Source organism: Carassius auratus, chromosome 31 (assembly GCF_003368295.1).
Source record: "Carassius auratus strain Wakin chromosome 31, ASM336829v1, whole genome shotgun sequence".
Taxonomy (NCBI): domain Eukaryota; kingdom Metazoa; phylum Chordata; class Actinopteri; order Cypriniformes; family Cyprinidae; genus Carassius; species Carassius auratus.
Genome location: NC_039273.1, coordinates 20647664 through 20670086, shown reverse-complemented (window position 1 = coordinate 20670086; position 22423 = coordinate 20647664). Strand labels below are relative to the sequence as shown.

General features: G+C 38.3%; 1 protein-coding gene and 1 long non-coding RNA gene across 2 annotated transcripts; one reads left to right on the top strand and one right to left on the bottom strand.

Moving 5' to 3' along the window:
* The first annotated feature begins 2175 nt into the window (after nt 1-2175).
* On the top strand, nt 2176-4246 carry LOC113051126 (uncharacterized). Its single transcript, XR_003276862.1, has 3 exons — nt 2176-2226; nt 2326-2426; nt 4195-4246. It is a non-coding gene; the product is annotated as an uncharacterized LOC113051126 (long non-coding RNA).
* A 7269-nt stretch (nt 4247-11515) lies between these two features.
* LOC113050782 (G protein-activated inward rectifier potassium channel 1-like) lies at nt 11516-21339 on the bottom strand. The gene is made up of 3 exons (XM_026214078.1): nt 20662-21339; nt 18597-18813; nt 11516-12748 (listed from the first exon to the last, which is right to left on the bottom strand). Exons 1-3 carry the CDS (start codon nt 21337-21339, stop codon nt 12024-12026), a joined length of 1620 nt encoding a protein of 539 aa, XP_026069863.1. The 3' UTR covers nt 11516-12023.
* Nucleotides 21340-22423: the final 1084 nt, after the last annotated feature.

Below are 22423 nucleotides of genomic sequence, written 5' to 3'. Positions count from 1 at the left end.
GTAAACACTTTTTGACCGAATGGGGGGCAGCATGTTATTAGGCTAGAAACGCTGTTAAAACGATTGGTTTAAAACCACGGACTCGTTCACAAACGAATTGCTGCTAGTGTAGGCCAGTGACAAGTTGGAGTGAAATACGATTCTGTCTGATATAGTAGCGAGCGAAATATGAAACGAGGTATTTTGTGTATCTTCCCACTGTTCGAAATGAGTCTGCACATGTAACATGCGTTTAAAGATGACGACGATACTGCTCATAATGACAGCGCTGATGCAAATCCATTTCCCTTCGTCGCACCGGTAAGAGGGGCGCGAGGATGCTCCTCCGCGCGAGCCCGGGGCTCTGGCGTTACCTAGCAACGGCCCCCATACTGTACTCCCGCTCCAAGAGCCTGGCTGCCTTCAGATCCGGCGCTGTTTCTATTTCTGTAGTAGCGTTGCAGTCGCCGTCTGCTAAAACATTCATAGCACAGTCCTCTTAGCGTTTGGCTTCTGCGGTAATGTTTCAGTTTGAAGCACTACCCTACCCAACGCGCCGCAGAGTGATACTGACAAACGGCGCGTCAAATGATGGGTGACAGACCAGTTAATCATGGGCTGCCGTCTCCGGGGACGCGCTGATTGAGTCTGATGTAATGGATGTTATTATGGCCAGTGACATGACAACTGCGACCTCATGCACAGTCGTGTTTCCCACATAACAATTGTTAAAGCAGGTGCCGAGAAAATGTGATACACTGTAAAAAATTATTTAGCAGTTTAGTTGTTTCAATGAATTTTTTTATGTTGACACAACTTGCAGTTACTGAATTTGTTCATTCAACTAAAAATTGTAAGTTTTCAGTGTCTCAACTAGTTTGAAAGTTGACTGAACTAGGTTATTTGTCTCCATAACTAAAAAAAATTTGTTGACTCAATTCAATAGCAATATCACGTTCACAACATCACTTATCGCGAGATCTCGTCACTCTCGTGAAGGCTGTTGAAGAGAGAAGAAGGTCGTCAGCCATTCTAGTCAGTTTCTCCTCAAAGTTTGGACATTTTACTAGAATACAACTTTGGTAAGTAAAATATTCGTATTCATTGGCTTAATGTGTAAAATTACATTTGTTGTCTCAGAAGAGTAAGTATGGTTTAAAGAGTCTTACATTCTGTATATAAGTTACTGTATGTAAATGTTCGTTTCGCGGCACTTTGAAGCCTCAAAATACAGGCGGTTCCACAGTATTTTCCTTATAAATATTAAAACAGATATTCCCCCATGCGGGACAGCGGAGCTGAACTTATGTGGAGAACTATAAAAATACAGTCTGTATGTATTATTTGAGCCCAGAGCTGCGTTAGAGACCGTTCAAACAGAGCGCGCGAGAGCTCATCGGATCACTGTATGGATTAAGAACGGCGGGAATAAAAAAAAAGGAACTGCTCTTAACCTGACAGCGTAAGACATCCGTCAGAATATTCAACGATGAAAAATTAGGAGATAAAAAGAAGATTCCTACTCGAACTGTGTCTTTTCTGCATGTTATAAGGGAAACAAATGAGCACCTCCCTCAGAGTTCTTCCGGAGCGCGTAACTTAACGTTACATTTGATATCGCTGACATAAGCCTAGTGCTGATGATTATTTTACAGTCTACAGTTCAGATGAAGTTCTGAAGGTAGCGTTACAAACTCTTCTTTCAGTTTTCTGAAGTAACGTTAGTCATTCAAGTGCCTCACTAGAACCTAGTACCCAGTGTAATGCTGCGTGAATATCTGTTTTTATATAGTCTATGGTGAATATACGGTCACAAGTAAATTGCATGCGTTCAAATCTACATATTTTAGAATAAAAGTAATAATAGCATATATCTTGTATAAATAGAGATACAATAACGATCGACACAAATGTGTTAAATTTCCTTTTATTGTGTTATAATTATGTGTTGTGTCATTTAAAAGCATCGTCTGGATGGTATAGTTTGTCTTTGGCATTTAATACAAACTTGTCAATACATTTGACTTTCTCTGTAAAGATTTATTTATATGTATGTTTATTATTTTACAGTGTTTTAACATGTTTTTGTATTTTTCATGTTTATGATATTTTGGGATGACTGAAGATTCAGCGCAGAATTCAATAATCCTGTGAATGGACCACAGCGAGTCCTTTTGCAGTTATCCATCAAAATGCTATGCAGACATAATGGAAATGGTATTTACATTGTAGAGCTTGGACAAAGTTGTAAGTAAATTTATTTATTTATAAATGCACATCTATTGGAGTCTATATGCTTTACGATTGTAAGGCCCTGTTTAATGCATCCCTTTGTTTTTATTAAAGCACACAGGCTCTGCGCAGGAATTCATCAAGGACATGACTGCTGGGATCACGCTTGTGGATGACCGATCTGAGCACCATCAGACTGCAGTGATGTGATCCAGGTAAAAGAAGAAGAAGAAATCTGGGTGATCTGGGGTTGTAACACGTTGTGGGGTTGTGTACTGTGTTAGACTATCTGGGACTGGGTCTAACAGAAATAAACTAATTCAGGTTTAAAACAACTTGAGGTTTAGTAAATGACAATTTTCTTTCTTTTTCTTTTTTGGGTGAACCCTTTACGAAAATGTAGATATTTGCATTGGAAAACAGCTTCAAATTTTAGAGAACATAATTTGACATTATTTTCCCTTCAGTTTTATTCCGTAAATTTTTCTATAATTGGTATTTAAAATGTCTTTATAAAGTGTTGAATTTATTTTCATAAAACCACCAGAAACCCTGTTTTTGGACATTATTCTTTATTATTTTGCTGAATACTGTTTTGAATCCTGAAAAATGTTCAGTGCTAGCATATTGGCCATTAGCAACTTTGCTTAAAGGATTATTTCACCAAGAAATTAAAATTAGGCCATGTTTTACTCATTCTCAAGGCACCCTATGTGTATATGATTTTCTTCTTTCAGACGTATGTTGAATTAAAAATTTTCCTGGCCCTTCCAGGTTATTTAATGGCAGTCGACAGGTGTGTTTTTTTCTCAGCAGTCCAAAAATAGTCAAATAAAATGCACCCATCCATCAATAAAACGTGTCTCACATGGCTCTGGGGAGTGAATAAAGGCTTCCTGTAGCAAATCGATGCGCTTTTTGTAAGAAAAATATCCATATTTAAAAAGTTGTAAACACTTTTTTTTCTCTTCCACTGACTATCATACGTGCAAGCCTAATTTTGTGATTTTACTTCGTGATTGGCGTATTGTTGTCTCTCCTCCACTCTTCCATGTTCGTCACTTATCATCGGTGCATGCATGACCCATATGTCCTATTTTCATCCAACCGGAATGGCTCTCACGAAAGTTAGAGAAAAGGGTTTAAATATGCTTTCAATATCATTTTAAATATGTATATTTTTTTTACAAAAACATGGATTCGCTACAGGAGGCCCTTATTCACCTCTCAGAGCCATGTGAGGTACTTTTTATTATGAATTGATGCACATTATTTGACTACTTTTGGACTGTTGAGAAAAACACCCACCAATTGCCATAAATATTTTTTTTATATAATCCGACTGGATTTGTCTGAAAGAAGAAAGTCATACACACTTACGATGCCATGAGGGTGAGTAAAACATAGATGGGTTAACCAACCCTTTAAGGGTCATGCTTTACTCTGAACATGCAGTCCAACAGACTATTATTTAAAAGGAATACTATATTTTCTGATCATTGTATAAATGGTGTGACAGATTAGACACTTAGAATTGGATTAAGAAAAAAAAAACTGAATATGTTGTATTGGTTTGTCACATTTTATGTCATTCAGAAATCATGTAGAATACCAGTGAAGAAAATAATTTCCCCCCATTTTTAGCATAGTTGGTTCTGGGGGTGTATTTTACACTTATCTTCCCATGGGATTTTAAACTCTTTGTGTTCGGCAGAACAAAGACATTTGTACAGGCTTTTAACAGTTTAATACAGGAATTCATTTGAATGTTTCTAAACGAAACCGTTGAGGAGCACCATTAACAGTTGACTTTCATTTTTGGTTAAATTTTTCAAAATATCTTCCACTTGAAGGTGAATTACAATTTGCATTTATTGGTAGCTGTGCTTTTAATAAAACACACAACTTTAATAGTGTATGTACATATGTGTGTTCATTTGTTATAAATGTATTAAGTAATGTAATATTTTTTTCTTATCCCAGCCATCCAGTGACATTAAGGATGTTGAGAAAGAAATTGAAGAGGGCATTCTGATTGTAACTGAGGAGCAGCAATGTGATGTGCTTCCCAAGGAATTACCAACATTGGTCTCATTTGGACATCCTGTCATCACTGACATCTCCCATGTCCCCAAGGCATTTGGACTCCTAATGGGTCTGTATGCAGTGAACATCCACTACCTCCAGCGCATTAAATACACCATTGAGGCTCTGCAAAAACTTGTGAAGACCAGCTGCTCCCACCATGTGCTCGCTACCGGGGCAGGAACTGTAGGTGTGGGGGAGTGAATGTCCAGCGCCCTCTCCACCCTCAACACCACAAATAAGGTGTCCTTGAGCAAGGCACAACTTCTCCCCGGGCGCTGCAGCATAAATGGATGCCCACTGCTCTGGGTGTGTGTTCACGGTGTGTGTTCACTGCTGTGTGTGTGCACTTTGGATGGGTTAAATGAAGAGCACAAATGTATGTCATGTCACTTTCACTTTTCAGTGTTCATGATGTGTCCATCAGCTCCACAGCACTCTTTTTAGAATGTACATTAAAGTTTATCATGTCATGACTTGGAATATGCATGTTCTCATGTAAACAAATGTTGTTTCCCCTCTCATTTTCTTAAACAGTATGTACACATTTTCAGTATGTAGCATTATGATGGGGGACGAGTTTGGAAACTTTCAAGATCCTTCTGATGTTAACACCTCTGTCTGGTCATGTGCTATGAAATTTAGAATCTGACTGTTTAGATCTTTGTGCTTCCATGTGCATTCATTCCATTTATATCTTATTATACAGAAGTACAGTACACTCATTTTTTGTAACTAATTGTGATATTATATTACATATATCTTGGTTTCTCATTTTGACCATGACTTGCATTATGGTGGGGGGAGTGCATGTGAACTTGTGCAGGGTTAATATGCAGAGTTCAACCTTCTGATTTTCATATTGAGTTATGAAATTAAAAACAATCCCTGTGGTTTTGATCTGATGAATTGAATTGCAACTATTTGTTTCTCAATCCCATGCCAATGTTATTTATTATACATCACACTTTCAAGTGTCGGTTCAGATCTTTAGACGTGTTTGTATTTTGCATTTTTTGTTTTGTTTATCAATTATCAGTTGATGTGTTGACAGCAAATTGCTTGTTCAATTTAAATGTGAATGAAAGTGTTGTCTCTATCATTAAATAAATTACATAAAAAAAAGTGTTTTGTCATCTTTATTTAAACATTTAAGGCAGTGGGGTAAAATTTGTTTATGATTATTGATCGAAGTAAAAAAAAAAAAAAAATCCCTGTTGACACAACATGATTTAGTTGACTGGACTAGAAAATAATAGTCAAGTCAACTTAAAGAAATTTGTTACCTGGACTAACTCCACTCTAATTTGAAGTTGTTTCAACAAGAAATTTTTTGTCAAGATAACAAAAAAATTTTAGGCAGCGGGGTAACAAAATATTTTTAGTTGACTCAACAAATTCTTTTTTACAGTGTAACAGCGGTTTCTCGCACGCTTTTGGCGAGGGGAACAAGCAGAGCTGAAGAGGGAGGGAGAGGAAGGAGAGAGTGAAAGAGTTGCATAAACTGTCACAGTGATGAGATTTTATCATTATGGCTCCAGATATGCCAGGGCTGCCGTTAGGCCATGACAAGGTTTAACGCCCCCATGATTCCACATGAACAGCTTCAACAAGCGCAATCGTGTGTAAGTATCAAAGTGGTTCAGTGCACAATGGTGCATCGCACGTCTCTGTGAGCGTCAAGGCCTCTTGACCTGAAGGCACTGAGGTAAACTGGTGGAGAGAACACATTTCACAATGCCTCAGAAAATGGATTGTCCTTAACACCCACACAGTCCTTTTTAGTCCAATAACCAAATGTTTATTTGAGCTGTTCATCAGCCTCTGCACTGCTGTTGTTATGCTAGCCAGCGTGTGGGTTCACATCTTGTGAATTGCTAATATTCTGATGAGACCTCTCTTTTAAAAAACTGAGACCTGTATGTAACCCGTTTTAATAAGTTTAAAGGAAAAACCATCAATGAAAATTCCATCATCATTTACTCACCCCCATGTTGGCTTTTCTTCTTCTTCTGTGGAACATTAAAGAAGATATTTTGAAGAATGTTGGTAACCAGAGAGTTTCGGTAGCTATTGACTTCCATTATATGGGCAAAAATAGAATGAAAGTCGATGCGAACTACCATGCTTGGTTGCCAGCATTCTTCAAAGTATCTTCTTTTTAAGAGTCTATTAAAACCATTGATATTAATTGCTTGTTAAATATGTGTTACAGATCACTGCAGATTGTGTCTAATACACTGTGAACAATGCGAACAAATGTATTTAGAGGCATGGATCTTTTTACAGCTGGGATTGCAAGAAGAGTTGATTCTTCAATTCTGACGTGAATCGAGGGCAGACTCCCAAGGTTTGGAGTCTGCAGAGGATTTATTGGATTCAACACTATCACTAATATTCTATCAACTAATTTGATGTTGGAATAAATCGAATTCAGATATCAACTGTTCAGCAGGTGTCAGTTCACTCTGTGTAGTCCCATTTTAACTTAACCCATCAGATTTTTGATACTGGTATTGTAGTATCTTTGTTTTTATAACGTAACTATTAATTCAATTGAAATATACTTTATCTACATAAATAATAAACTTTATCTACAAAATGTAGTGTGTTACAAATAAGGGGAGGTTTCAAAATAAAGGTTCCAAAAGTGATGCCATGGAAAAAAAAACATTTCAGAAGCTTGCAGTGAACAGTTTTTAATGGACCATTTTTTTCTGAGTGTGAAGAACACGGCTATTATCTAAATAATATTTTCCATTATAAAGAACCATTTGTTGAATGGAGAGTTTCCGTGGATTTCTGTGGTATATCATTTTTAATGGAATCATATAGATGCCAATAAAGAAACTTTAATTTCAAGAGTGAATGAAATCATGCCTTCATGAACAAAAAACATTTTTTTTTTTTGTATTTTTTCTTTCTGTAATTTTTATCAATGTCATTTCAGGTTTTTGTAATTGTAGTGACACCACTGCCTAAAATTGCTTAAAACATCCTACAAGATGTGTCACACAGAATTTTATTTTTGCTCAAGATTAAAAAAAGAATCATCTTCATTGATTCCAAATCCTGGAGTCAGACAGCACCAGAACTGTTAGCTATATGTAATCTTTTAGTCTTTTTACTTAATATCGTCTTTAAAAAGGCAAGTCTATATCTAATCATCTTTTCTTTACATCTTTAGAACAATCAAGTGTTAAATTGAATGGATGATCTGCCACAGACTATCTCAAGTGCATCACCCGGATACAACAAGCTGGTAAATGGCACACTTTCTCTGAAACATGCACACTTCAGAACAGACAGCACATTGTCCCTGCAGGGAATATCCACACAAATAGAGCATCCTGCTGCCCTCACGACCATCAAGGCCTTAAGCCATTATTTATCTGTGGCAAGTGCCATCCTGTGCCAACCTCAAGACGTGGCCCTGGACAGGACCCTTTTCGTCCTGTGTGAATTAAATTAAACGGTTAAATTGCTATTGAACTGGAAAGTATACGATTTCTACTTTGATCTGCTATGTACCTAAAGCTAACCAGTAAAAACGTACAGTTGACCAAGACGTCTGGAGATTCTAACCACCTTTAAAACAGCAAATGTTTGACCGGGAGGTTGTTAACAAAGGATTTGCCTTTGTTTATCTATAATTAACGAGTAAGAGCCTTTCTCCATCTATTCCATCATCAAAGTATTTAATTTTAAATGAGAGTGATTGAATTTTCACCATCGGAGAGCAGAAACAATTTAGGAACTCATTAATGGTTATTTGAAAGTACATTAATTTAGCTAATCTTATATAGGATGGGATTAGATCGCTAAGTATGGAACTGATGAAATGAAATAAGGAGCGTATGACATCGGGCTGCAGGGGAAAATAAATGAAAAGGGATAGCAGGTTCTGAGAGCTCTCTGAAGAGACGAGCGGGTCACAGCAATAATGGTCTTTAAGCAAAGCAGGTTGACCTTCACAAACCCCTTCTTTTCATCTGAATTTGACATTTAGTGACAAGATAATATTCTCTCTGAATTTCACCAGCTCCCTTTCAACACACACACACACTTTTAAAATTAGCTTCCTGCTGATAGAAGTTCAGGATATTGGTCCCCTGTGGAGAGGTAATGTGTTAATGTTTCTTAGGGAAGTTGCATCGAGGGATTCATTTAACGGTGAACTGCGTGGAGCCCCTGCAGCTAAGCAACTCTCATGCAGATTTCACATTGTCTCTTTCACACTTCACACCCACATTCATTTTGTCCTGAGAGGTGAAGCAAATAAATGTCTGTATCAGATGCACGCTGTCTTTTGCAGTTATAACTTGGGAAATGCTTTATGGTCCAAGGTTTTGTACAGCCACTGGGGTTCATGAAAAGGACAAACCTGCCCATTTGTTACAGAAAAAAAGCTTTATTATTCAACTTAAGCGTTGTAAATAATAAATCATGATGAATAAATGAAAGCCCACGTGACCTTTTTCTAGGCTGACGTCTGTGTTTTTTGTGGCATTTGTCCATTTCATTAAATGTGAATGAAGAGTAGGTTTAAGATTCAGTTGTTATTATCTGCACAGAAAATGGCTGTTCTTTCATAGAAATAGAATAGAACTCTCAGGACATTTGAAGCAATCTAACACCTCCAAAGAGCAGCATCGGGGGCAGCAAGCTGCCAGTCATCCAAACATTTGGGTCAAACCAGATCAAACTGCTTTATTCATTGAGAAGACCTCTGCCAATACCAATGAGCTTATCTGCGTCGAACAGGGGCGAATCCACCCATAGCTTTGATTCATTTTGGACTTATTTTGTGATGATGGTTCAGGTGGAGGTTATCCTTCAGTAGTTTCCTTTCATAATAGACTTGTTACACATCACAAAACATTTATTACAGTATTATAAACCACTCCAACTGCCATTCTAACATTCGTCAGAAGTAGAATAGAATGTATTGAGAGAAACACAGTTAAAAAACTGTAAAACCATTGAACGTTAACATAACATAAGTTACAAGATTTTTCCAGTCAGAAGTTCCACTGCAATTTATAATCTTATTGCTTTCGGTTTTACGGTAACACAAGAGTTAAACAAAGCCATAACAATGTTGACAAGGTCCTATCTTTAAAGAATATTAAAACTGATATACAGTATTGTTCAAAATAATAGCAGTACAATGTGACTAACCAGAATAATCAAGGTTTTTAGAATATTTTTTATTGCTACGTGGCAAACAAGTTACCAGTAGGTTCAGTAGATTCTCAGAAAACAAACTAGACCCAGCATTCATGATATGCACGCTCTTAAGGCTGTGCAATTGGGCAATTAGTTGAAAGGGGTGTGTTCAAAAAAATAGCAGTGTCTACCTTTGACTGTACAAACTCAAAACTATTTTGTACAAACATTTTTTTTAGCAATCCTGTGAATCACTAAACTAATATTTAGTTGTATGACCACAGTTTTTTAAAACTGCTTGACATCTGTGTGGCATGGAGTCAACCAACTTGTGGCACCTCTCAGCTGTTATTCCACTCCATGATTCTTTAACAACATTCCACAATTCATTCACATTTCTTGGTTTTGCTTCAGAAACAGCATTTTTGATATCACCCCACAAGTTCTCAATTGGATTAAGGTCTGGAGATTGGGCTGGCCACTCCATAACATTAATTTTGTTGGTTTGGAACCAAGACTTTGCCCGTTTACTAGTGTGTTTTGGGTCATTGTCTTGTTGAAACAACCATTTCAAGGGCATGTCCTCTTCAGCATAGGGCAACATGACCTCTTCAAGTATTTTAACATATGCAAACTGATCCATGATCCCTGGTATGCGATAAATAGGCCCAACACCATAGTAGGAGAAACATGCCCATATCATGATGCTTGCACCTCCATGCTTCACTGTCTTCACTGTGTACTGTGGCTTGAATTCAGAGTTTGGGGGTCGTCTCACAAACTGCCTGTGGCCCTTGGACCCAAAAAGAACAATTTTACTCTCATCAGTCCACAAAATGTTCCTCCATTTCTCTTTAGGCCAGTTGATGTGTTCTTTGGCAAATTGTAACCTCTTCTGCACATGCCTTTTTTTTAACAGAGGGACTTTGCGGGGGATTCTTGAAAATAGATTAGCTTCACACAGACGTCTTCTAACTGTCACAGTACTTACAGGTAACTCCAGACTGTCTTTGATCATCCTGGAGGTGATCATTGGCTGAGCCTTTGCCATTCTGGTTATTCTTCTATCCATTTTGATGGTTGTCTTCCGTTTTCTTCCACGTCTCTCTGGTTTTGCTCTCCATTTTAAGGCATTGGAGATCATTTTAGCTGAACAGCCTATCATTTTTTGCACCTCTTTATAGGTTTTCCCCTCTCTAATCAACTTTTTAATCAAAGTACGCTGTTCTTCTGAACAATGTCTTGAACGACCCATTTTCCTCAGCTTTCAAATGCATGTTCAACAAGTGTTGGCTTCATCCTTAAATAGGGGCCACCTGATTCACACCTGTTTCTTCACAAAATTGATGACCTCAGTGATTGAATGCCACACTGCTATTTTTTTGAACACACCCCTTTCAACTAATTCAACTAATTGCCCAATTGCACAGCCTTAAGAGTGTGCATATCATGAATGCTGGGTCTCATTTGTTTTCTGAGAATCTACTGAACCTACTGGTAACTTGTTTGCCACATAGCAATAAAAAAATATACGAAAAACCTTGATTATTCTGGTTAGTCACATTGTACTGCTATTATTTTGAACAATACTGTATGCATCCATTGTGCTCTTTTCTGTCTTTGATAGCCCCCCCCCCACTTAATCCATCTTTCCCATCGCAATTCTCAAGTTATTCAGGTCAAGAAAATATTTGATAATTTCAACTAAGTTTAAACTTCTAAACAGAGAACAGCAGGAAACAATCATTGACAAAACATCATATAGTCAGAGCCAAATGTGAAATACTGTGAGAAAGACTTCAAGACTTCAACAAACAGCTCATAAAAGCTTTAAAATGTGTCAAACTTTGTAAAAGCTTTTCAGCTAAACGTCTATGATGATTGGTATTTTACATTTGGCTCCTTATATTTAAGGCGTATTCTTTGACGTGAGATAATCTGACTCGATTATGAAATGACAGGTCATGCAATAGATAAAAAAAAAAACAAGAACGAAACCTGAGTCGCTTCATCCAATAATGTGTTAAATTTCCATACATGCACAGCGCCCATTTTTTTAGGTCTTAAGACCACAGAAGCTAATCTCTCAATGTGTTATTGTGAACCACAATAACCAATCCACTGATGATACAAAAAAACAAAAACAAATGGCTAACTCAGGTTATAGCCATTGGCTTCTTTAGAAACAGCAGTTACCATGGATTATCAGTGAAAACTGACATAGCATTATGATAATTATATTGATATTCTGTTTTAAGATATACATAATATGGGCAAGCCCTCAAAACAAGTTTGGCTAATAGGCTAATATAAAAGAGATATACTGAATAGTTGTTAAATAGTGTTGAGTACTGTGGTATTATCTGCAATTAGACGTTGAAAATGATATCTCCTTTCATGCTGTTAGTGGTAAAAACATGCCAGATTGTGCAGAGGATTAGCATTTATCTAATATTTTATCCATATATAAATTGCTGTAAGTATAGATTGTCCTTTTAACTCAATTTCAATTTCAGAGGAGGTAAATGGGCAAAATGTGTATGCATATAGAAATCAGTTCATTTAAAACTCAAGCCTGTAAACCTCTCTGAATTAATTTTTCTCAGTTTGGGAGGCAGATGACCATCCATTCGTCCTCCGATTCCGACTCCACCCACCCCGACCCCTCCAGCCAACCTTTGCAGTTTAGGTGGCAGATCTGTCACTGATTGGCTGATAGGTTCAGCCCCGCCCACCAAGCCCAGCTTGGGAGCCAGTCTGTCCTCATTGGGGCTAAGCATAGCACTGATTGGCTGAAGCCTCTCTTCTGCCACGCCCGGAGCTGAGCTGATTCGCTGGAGTTTGACAGGCAGGTCACCCAGGTTATAGGTGATCTCTGAACTCATGCGCAGAAGCTTGCGGGGCATTCCGTCCCGGATGGGGGCCTCCCGTCCCGTAAGCTTCTGAAGCTTGGCAGGCAGTTTGGTAGTTGGCATGGGGGTTGCTATATTGATGGAGCCAGTTTCTGCATCGCTCTGAAGTTCCAGACCTTCAAGAGTGCCACTGCCCTCCGTCACCCCACCTGCGCTTTGGCACAGAGAGGGCGCTGTCAGAGGCGATGACAGGAGCAAACTCTCCTCTTGTTCTTTAACACTGTGTGGAGGTGTGGGAACTTCAAAAGTGCCATGAAACTGCGAATAGTCAACCTTGAAGAAACCCTCCTCCAGAGAAATTACCGGGAAGAATCGGTGACCCCACAGAACCTCATCCTCTGTGTACGAAGTACGAGCCTGGCATGTCATACCTAGGACAATACAAGAGACAAATGAATTAGACAGCGAATGAAGGGGACGGTAAAAATCTTCATAAAGCTTTGTGCAATATCAAATCTGTTTCAGGAGTGTACTGTGCAACAATGGTTGGGTGACTAAAACTAATAGATGCATTACTGACTGGGTGCATGCACACACACACACACACACACACACGAGCGCATTTACTGTTGAGCAACACCCACGGGAACGTCTGTTCACGGTCCATTTGGTTGCATGAAAACAAGAGCTTTATCTGTGGGAAATTCATTAGATCTGTGTATCACCCACACCAGCGAACATCCCTCCTTAATTAAAGCATGCAAAGCCTTCGCTATACAGAGCTCATTTTATGAACCCCCTAACAAGCAAACAGATTTGCAACATGGTGTTCTACATCAGTCAATAGCAAGGAATCTAAGATAAGACAACTGCAGACTGAAAAGCAACACAGCGCTTGATGCAGTGTACTCTTGACGACACATGAAAGGCGCGTTTTCCGTCCATCTGCAATAGCGAACGGTTCCTTGAAAACCAGTATCCGCATCTCCATGTCTCCATATAGGAGTGTGGTTCTTTGTCTACCTCTGTGGCTCGTGAGATGTTTGCAGGAGAGATACTGTTGAGGACTTTGTTCTATACAGGGATTTGAGCAGCTGGATGAAGGTGCTTAGAAAGCATTGGGACTGCTGCGTCGTTCTTCTGACAGAAGGAAGCAGACGTGGTCTAAAAAGAGACGGTCGCCGAGTGCGCATTATAATAAACCTCAGACCTAAATATAAAAACCAAGCAAGACAAAACATACATTATACATTTTTCAAACTCAACATTGTTCTTTTTTTCTCACATTGCCGCCTACGACCATCGCACACCTACACACTCTCACACACACAAACTCAGGCACGGTTATCCTCCCTTACTACAGTAGAAAAAAATCCCTGCTTTTCGAGCTGACAAATCCTGGGCTTAGCAGTATAACACAATATTATTCATCTTATGAAATATTTAACAGGCTTTCTGCTGTTTGCTGGGAGAGGGGAAGGTAAGGTCTCTGCCGGAGTTGAAATCCAGTCTGGATCCCTGCGATTTTGGCTTACATAATCATTCCATATTCTTCCATTATGACAAATTTCCTTTCTGCTTTTTGAAGGAACGTTCGCGCACATTAGCTTCCACCAGAAAAAGAATGGTACCGCTACACTCCAGCATCTGACAGTTATGAGAACAATTTATATTTCCAAGAGGGATAATCTGTTTCTATGGTGACCGTTATCAAGTATTCGTTTCCATTGCCACAGAGGTGCTCTGCCTGACCTGTTTCTGTCATCTCTGTCTTTCTCTCTTTCACTCGTTCCCTTTCCGTCATTTTGCCCTACTCACTCCACATTCCCTCCTGTCCATTTTCGAGTCTCTTCCTAACACACCTATAGCACTTACCATCATTATCATCATGACTCCCTCTCCATCCCTATCTCACACTCTCCCTTTCTCTCTTGTTGTCTCTCTCTCTGTGTGGTGTGAGATAAACTCTACTATCTGGCTGCTCTGAACAGTAATTGACCATGCAGCTGGGCCCAATTCTCTCCTGTATCTCGCTGACACACAGTGTGTGGTCCTGAGGGGATGAAGCAGTGCCTCCCTTTTGATTTGCTGAGACCCCTTGGGACGGTTGCACCGAGCTGCCCTGTTTACTCACACTGCTGAAAGCACAAGAAATGGAATGGAATTCTCAAACCACAAGCCAAGATCTAAAAATAAAAAGTCAATGAATAATGCCAATACATTATTTCTTCCAAATATAAATGGTTAATATTCCATGCTGCTCACTATGTACAAAGACACTGTAATTGAATCTAGCCCAGTGTTAGTATAATTACTATTATATATATATCTTTTTATTTTTTAATGTTATATACAATTATATATGTACTATACTATTATATATGTTTTTATTAATAGTTTGATTTTTATTTTTATATATTTCTTTTTCATTTCAATTTTAGTTAACATTTTGGAAAATTTGTGGTTCTTTTACATTTTTTATTTTTACATGTCTATTTAGTTTTTATTATTTTTTATTCCAGTTTTAGTTACTTTAGTACATACATAAAAATGAAAATAGTTTCTCGGGCAACTAGCTGAAATACATTTTTTTTTTTTTTTTTTTTTACAGGAACAAAGAAGGTTTTATTTTAAAATAACTAATTCTATGGTCTAACTATTTCTACATGGCATAACCACCATGTCATTCTGTTGATCTGGTCAATTTAGTGACAATAACTGCCTAATCAGACATCTGATATGATGTAACAAAAAAGCAGTCACAGATGCTACAATCATTCAGTAAATAATACTCTTCAGTAGGACATATTTCATATGTTTTATCTTATTTACATCATATTTAATTGGTCAAACTGTTCTGTCACACAGAGGCTTAAAGAGAAGTATACAGAATGCATTTAATCAAAATAGTTTGGCACCACAATCTTAGCATCAAGCAAATCTGTGTCATGCTCATTTGTCAAAACACAAATGATCTTGATTCTCATTTTTTTTTTTGTGTAGACATATTCAATTCAAGTTTATTTGTATAGTGCTTTTTATGATACAACTTTAAAGAAAATTTTGTTTCTACAGTATTTAGTAGTTGCTTATCATTGGCAGTTTATGTGCATATGGCAAAATTAATACAAAACACAATCAACCAGACAATGAACAACATCAATTATTATTGTTGGGAAACTAGTTTTAGGAAAAGCCCCTCCATATATTTGTTTTATTTACCGAAATATCTATACTTTAAACATGAAACATTTATTTGATAATTAAAAGTTGCATAAGGTATTTAAACTTAAAGGAATGTTTTATATATATATATATATATATATATATATATATATATATTATCTAGAAAAATAACTCTGATCTACTTATATTTCAACAACTTTTTGACAACTTTTTCCAAGCAGGGACAGTTATAGATAAGTAAACATTCTTGTTTGAGAAAAAAAAATAATGCATTCTTTTGTTGTGGTCTTGTATCAAACGATGCTTTAATCATAAATCTAGTTTTATCATCTTAATTCACCATGTCATTACCAGCATTTCTGCAGCTTAACTAGAACAATGTTACAATGCTGAGGTCAACTTTTTGATTCCGTGGAAACAAATCTACTTCTAAAATAAAATCTTAAAAGTGCTTTTGTTTAAGATTATGTCTTTAAGAATTTACATCACAAGATTATTACATCTTTTGAAGATGCAAATTACAAAGCACTGAATGACAAACACTATAATTGTAATGCAGTTTTTTTTTTTTTTTTTACTAAAATTACTTAACATTCAAAACCATTACTATATATTGTGCCTAGAATGATGTTAGTTTCAAGTCATTTTTCTTAACACGTATTCTGTTTTTGCTTAGCATCAGGAATATTTTTGCTATATTTCAGAGACACATGTTTGCAGTGTAATGTGAAAAGCTGTAAATAATATGACAGATGCGAATGCTGGCACAGCTGTCATATTTATCTCGGAGGGATATGGATGGCTCAGGGCTGTTCCTCTGAGACCCTTTGGCCTTGAAGTTGCTGCCTCTCTGCTTGAAGGAAATTAATGTATTAATGTCTAAATCTTCCTCATGCCACATTGTGAGAATCGTACAGAGGAGACTCAGATCAGTCGTCACACTTGTTAATCCAGAGTCAATTTCTGTATAGGAAAGCACCTTACATTTTCAGCTACAAAAAGTCTATTTCCTCCAAGATTGTCCAATAAGAAAGATAACAGTTAGCTGAGCACACTTTTAGTGACAACATGCTCTAAAAGCAGTGCTGGGGTGCAAAAATTAGTAGAAATTGTACCTTTAGGTCTATAACAGCTTTTCGTTGCGGGAGTATCCTTAAAGGCACATCTTTGTATCTTTTTATCCTTAAATAAGTAACGTTTAGGGGTAGATGAATTACAAAGTTGTCCTTTTAAGGGTACTACATCAGTGATACACTGTTGCACCTCTACAATTTTTGCACTTTATTTTCTGACACGAGGGCTGTTATCATACCTACCATTTAAAAACCTATTACTGTCAATTTAATGGCTCTTCCGCTAAATTTAGAAAACACAACAATTCACGAAACATCAAAAATATAATAGGTAACACACTATTAAAACTATCAAGCCATTTTTTTTGCCAGCAGACTGAATTGTAATTGGAATATATTTAAACAGAGCATAAGCTGTTAACCTGATGCTTATGAGAAAAAAAAACAGTTTAAACCAGTTTTTAATCTTAATTTATGCTCCTGTAGTTTAATGTTGTGTCCTTTCATATAAATGCTGCTACTACAGAAATTTGAAATAATCATTTTAGCATGAAAGACAGAAATCTCACAAAAATAATGGCTCCAAATAAAGGAATAGTTCATCCAAAAATGAACATTCGTCAAATAATAGTAGTGACCCTCAGGCTTTTCGAGATGTAGATTAGTTTGTTTCTTCAATGGAACACATCTGAAGAAATCTGAAACCAACATATCAAATCAATTCCCTTACTGAAACGTAGCCCTTGTGACAACTAGCCCCGGTATATATCCGCTATCTGAAATATGAGCTTTCATATACTGAGACGTGTCTAAACAAAGACTTTAATCCTGAAGATTAGAACTGAAGGACACAAGAACGCCCACACACACACACACGCATAACAAATGTGTGCTGCATTCCCACATGCACATGTCATAAACCTAGCCATAATTACAGGACATAATTAAAAATGTCTAATGAATTAGTTGATAAGTAGTAATTAGTATTTGATTTGTGAGGCTGATAAACACAAGTTTCGTCTCCATATTTCAAACAGCCAGGAAGACTTTACTGTATGGAGACCGCTTAAGAAGGGGCCGATTTAGTTGCTATGGAAACTGATTCACAATGGGGAGAACAGAGTGCTGACTAACTGTACATAATTCTGCTTTTTTTCCCCCTCTTTTCTCTTTTTACCCACAAAGCCCTTCACTTTCTGCAGGTGGAATATTCAGATGTGCCATCAATAAGGAAGACCGGACAGCATATATGATTTTCTTGGTTATGTTAATTGAATTAAACCATGGAAACACGAGGTTCGGAATCTAATTGAATATGTACATACAACATGTATGCTTGCAGAGATTTTCCGCTGTTGCTTGTTTGAATGCGGTTTCTTACTGTAAGTGCGTGCTGTCTTGTATAAGTATGGATCGATGTGTTTGGCGCTGCAGGGTGAGAAAGTAAAAGTGAGCTGTGATTTGATTGACAGGTGGCTTAATCTCTAAGAATGCCAGACTACAGAATCATGAGACAGAGAGCAAAATGAAAGACTAACTTTGTATATCATCTCTTTCATAACACGTCTCTCTCTCTCTCTCTCTCTCTCTCTCTTTCCGTATTTGCAACACGCCAACCTTTATTCATTTTATATCCTAGAAAGGCGATTTGCACCAGCAAACCCGCTTCTGCAGACTGACACACTGAACCACACACGTGTAGCACATCACACAAACACCTTCACCCCACACAAATATTCTACTATTGTGCAAAAAAACAACGACACACATTAGAAATTCATTGAAAGTATAGGGATTTTGAAACTCGACTAACATGGTTTGTAAATAATGTGTATGATTCCATTCAAATTGTTTAATATTTTTTTTCTACTTCTCTAAAACATTTGTTAAGCACACATGGTGGAAATTTACTGAGAAGGATCTGGTGAAATTACATTTCAGCATTCAGATACAGCTTTCTGCCAATTATTTTTTTTGGACATCTGAGCAGATTCTCTTTGTGTGTGTTACTGAAACTCACCGGTGGTCTCCACGATCCCCTCTAAGATAACCACAATCTCAAATTGCTCTGTTTGCATGGACCTGAGCGAGAGGTCATAGAATGGGCTCTTGGAGTCGATCACATGGCAGATCGTCAGAGGGGACACCAAGAAAAGCTGGTCAGCTCCGGTGCTGAAACCAACGTCCAGCTCCAGTTGATCCAGAGGCAGAAACTCGCCTTCAGGAGTCTGCCGGGACTACAGGGAAAGGTAGAGAAAGAGAACTACTTAGGATAAAACATGGAGATGATGGAGTATAAGTGAGTGAGAGAGAAACACCGGGTCTAATGCATCTACAGTGATCCAAAAGGGACTGTTGCATCCAAGACCATTGAGGGGTTAATACAAAATACATCAAATTACAGGTCTTTCTCATCTGTCTAGGCTTAAGGTAATTATTTTATTGGGTTAACGAATTAAGCTTAGCTTGAACCCATTAATATTATATTAACACGTTATGACTGCCTTTCGTTTATGTTTACTTCTAACCACCGGCGGCGCCAGGGGGGGTCTTGGGGGGTCTCAAGACCCTGCCAAAAAATGCCTTGACCCCCCATTTGACCCCCCAGCCTCTTCCTGATTAAAAAATATATATATATTCGGGATAAAGATCCAAAATGTTTCTCTTCAAACTACGCAGAACAATAATAAATAATAATTATTTCGACATTTATTCATACACTGAACCGAGAACCGTTTCTGTCGGACGCGTCCGATTCGAGAACCGATGAACTGATGATAACTGCGCATGCGTGATTCAGCGCGAAGCAGACTGACACAGAGCGCATCTGAACCGAACTGATTCTTTTGGTGATTGATTCTGAACTGATTCTGTGCTAATGTTATAAGCGCGGAGTTAACCAAAGGCTTGAATGAAGGGCAATCATCGCCAATGACGGCATTACATCGAGCGCAAAAGAACCGGTGAACCATTTTTTTCCCCAGCTGGTTTATTTGATCGAATTGTCCGAAAGAACCGGTTCACTTGAGCACCTGCTCCTTTGCCCCTTAAGTGCCCTTTTGTCAAAAGCAAAATTTCCTCGCATTTTTTTTGTAATAACATACACTTTTGTGAATGCCTGCCCATGCCCAATCATAATATTAGTACAATTTATTAATAATAATTTAGCCGTAAATAAAATGACCAACATGATGACCGTTCACCTGACTACGACCTCATCCAACCGGGAAGATTCCTCACGCTGCACGCGCATTTTTTAATTGCTAGAGGATATTTTCAACATCGTGGCAGCTGGTAAGTGGTGTTTCATTCTCAGCGAAGTGATTTTGGTGTTTATTTACTTATTATTATTTTACAAGAACGATGTGATGTGAGAACATGCAGATACGTTGTTTATATTGCAGTGTGTAGCCTGTAGTGTAGAAGTAACACTAGCGTGCTGTTTGAGGGAGAAAAGTTTCACAGGCATGGAGGGGTCTGGTCTTTTTTATGTTATTTGAATAAACTTTTATTATATTACAGTACTTATTTATTTTTAACACGTAAAAATAATTATCACAACACTGGTAAGGCTTATTCAGATTTTCTCATTCTCTGAATTATCATTATAAACATAAAAACAATTCAGAAATGAATTAAAATATAATTATAATTTAAATGTGATGCAAATATTTTTTCTACAATAGCAACAGTGTTTACAAAAGCAAGACCACTTTAGGCTGTAAACTCAATAATATCTATCTGGAAATAAATGTAAAAATATCAATGTCAATAAAAATGCATAATATACTTGACATGAAAGTGCAGTGTGAAGGAGATGAATAACAACTGTAGCCTGTCATTTGTTTACATTGCAAAGCAGTTATTAGCCATGTCCACTGTATTTTTTGTTGGTTTTCATGAGACCCCCCTTGAAAAGACCAGGACCCCCCATTGCCCCCCCAATCAAAATTGTCTGGAGCCGCCACTGCTTCTAACTGTGAGATCTCGTAATGTAATCAGCACATAATGTGTTATAGGTTTCATTTTCTTTCCTTCTCTCTCTCTCTCCCTTTCTTTTTTTTTGGTGCCAGTCGTTTACTCACTTTAAGTAGTTTGCAGCGTATTTGCGCGGAGACCATATGGCTGTTCCGCAGGTTCCCCACTCGGAACATCAGGGTCAGTTTGCCGTCACGCATGGAAATAGCCGCGTGCTCGCTGAACATCAGCGTCTCTGCGCGTTTCTTCGGCTGGGACATCTTAATGAACATGCACCCGATCAGAAAAGCGTCCACTATAGAGCCTAGGATGGATTGGAAGAGGAAGAGAATGATGCCTTCCGGACACTTGTCAGTAATGTAGCGGTAACCGTATCCGATAGTGGCCTCAGTTTCGATGAAGAACAGAAAAGCGGAGGGGAAGTTATGCACGTTGGCCACGCACGGTGTGTACTTGTCATCGTGGGCCTGGTTAAGGTCTCCACGTATAAAGGCAATGACCCACCACATGGAAGCCATGAAGAGCCACGCCACCGTGTAGGTAAGGATGAAGATGAATAGATTCCAGCGCCATTTGAGGTCCACGAGCGTGGTGAACAGGTCCGACAGGTACCGGCTGGTCTCTCCTCCCAGGTTCCCGTGCTGGACGTTACAGCGGCCGTTCTTGTCCACAAAGCGCTGCCGTTTCTTTTTCTTCTCGGGGGCCGCCTGGTTGAACCCGCCGCCGCTGGACGAAGTGGTCACCACTTGATAATCATCCCCAAATTTTTTCCGCAACGCTGACATCCTTCACGGTTAAAGTTGTCCCAGATATACGAGAATGCTTTGCGTGCTTGTTCCTGACTAAATGTTTTCGGGTTTCTTCACACTTTAGGTACACAAGTCTCCCGCATTTCTGTGCAGATAATGTTTTTATTTATTTATTTTAAAGTTATTTTTAGGGCTTACCGCTGTCAATAGCAGCAGAGCGTTGCTCTTTGGATGAAGCGATGCGGATCTCCTTGTCTTCTCCAAACCCGCATAACTAATAATAATAACAAAAAGACTTACTCAGCCAAGGCTGTAAATGTGGAAAAATATGGATGCGAGTAATTTGTAATCTCAGATTGGCTTGGCGCAGTCTAGCATTTGAGCGTTGGCACCCTCCTCCTCCTCCACCTTCATCCACTCCTGTTTCCCCAGGTGTATCGCACCAAATTTGATAAGATGGTAGTTGGTAGACGCCCTAAGGATCCTGTCCAAGTTTAACTGCTGATCCTCGCGGCTGGCGAGCTTTGTTATCTGATTCAGTTCGTCTTCACTGTTCTCGGTTCCTGCGCACTGCGCGCCTCCAGCTCTCAAACTCCATCTCCAGCCCCGACAAAGAAGAGAAACTTCTCTGAGAGGGTGGTGGTGGTGGAGATGGGGAGAGGGGGAGGGATGAACACGTGTTCTTGTGTTGGATACATCTTTTTTTGCTGCGTTTGTAATATGCTTCTCTGAACAGTGCTGCATACAACGTGATCTCTGCAAGATGTGTTCTTTTACAGCCAATATGCAGGATGCGAATTAAAGGAGGGTTGGCGTTTGGGGGACCTCCCTAATTAAGGCTAATTCATTAATGCCCCCACCCCCACTCGAACTCAACATGTAAAGTTAAATAGCTATCAGTTGAATTTTCCGATGTTAGTAATCACAATTCGAATTCGAATTAGTCGCTACACACATGCTTGCAAACACAATTTGCATTCACGCTAGGAAATAACCATAACAACAGCAGCTGCTTCAGCACTTTTGTACACGGACTAATTTACATAGCCTATCACAAAAAAAAAAAATAAATAAATAAATAAATTCAAAGGTCTCGAAGTCTATTATTTGCTAAGGGTGA

What these genes read in the sequence shown, in the direction of transcription:
- LOC113050782 (XM_026214078.1), bottom strand. Translation starts at nt 21,339, where the DNA reads ATGTCAGCGTTGCGGAAAAAATTTGGGGATGATTATCAAGTGGTGACC. An exon ending in TACGCTGCAAACTACTTAAA is followed by an intron (nt 18,814 to 20,661) that starts GTGAGTAAACGA and finishes CTTTCCCTGTAG; the next exon opens with TCCCGGCAGACTCCTGAAGG. An exon ending in GGGGATCGTGGAGACCACCG is followed by an intron (nt 12,749 to 18,596) that starts GTGAGTTTCAGT and finishes GTATTGTCCTAG; the next exon opens with GTATGACATGCCAGGCTCGT.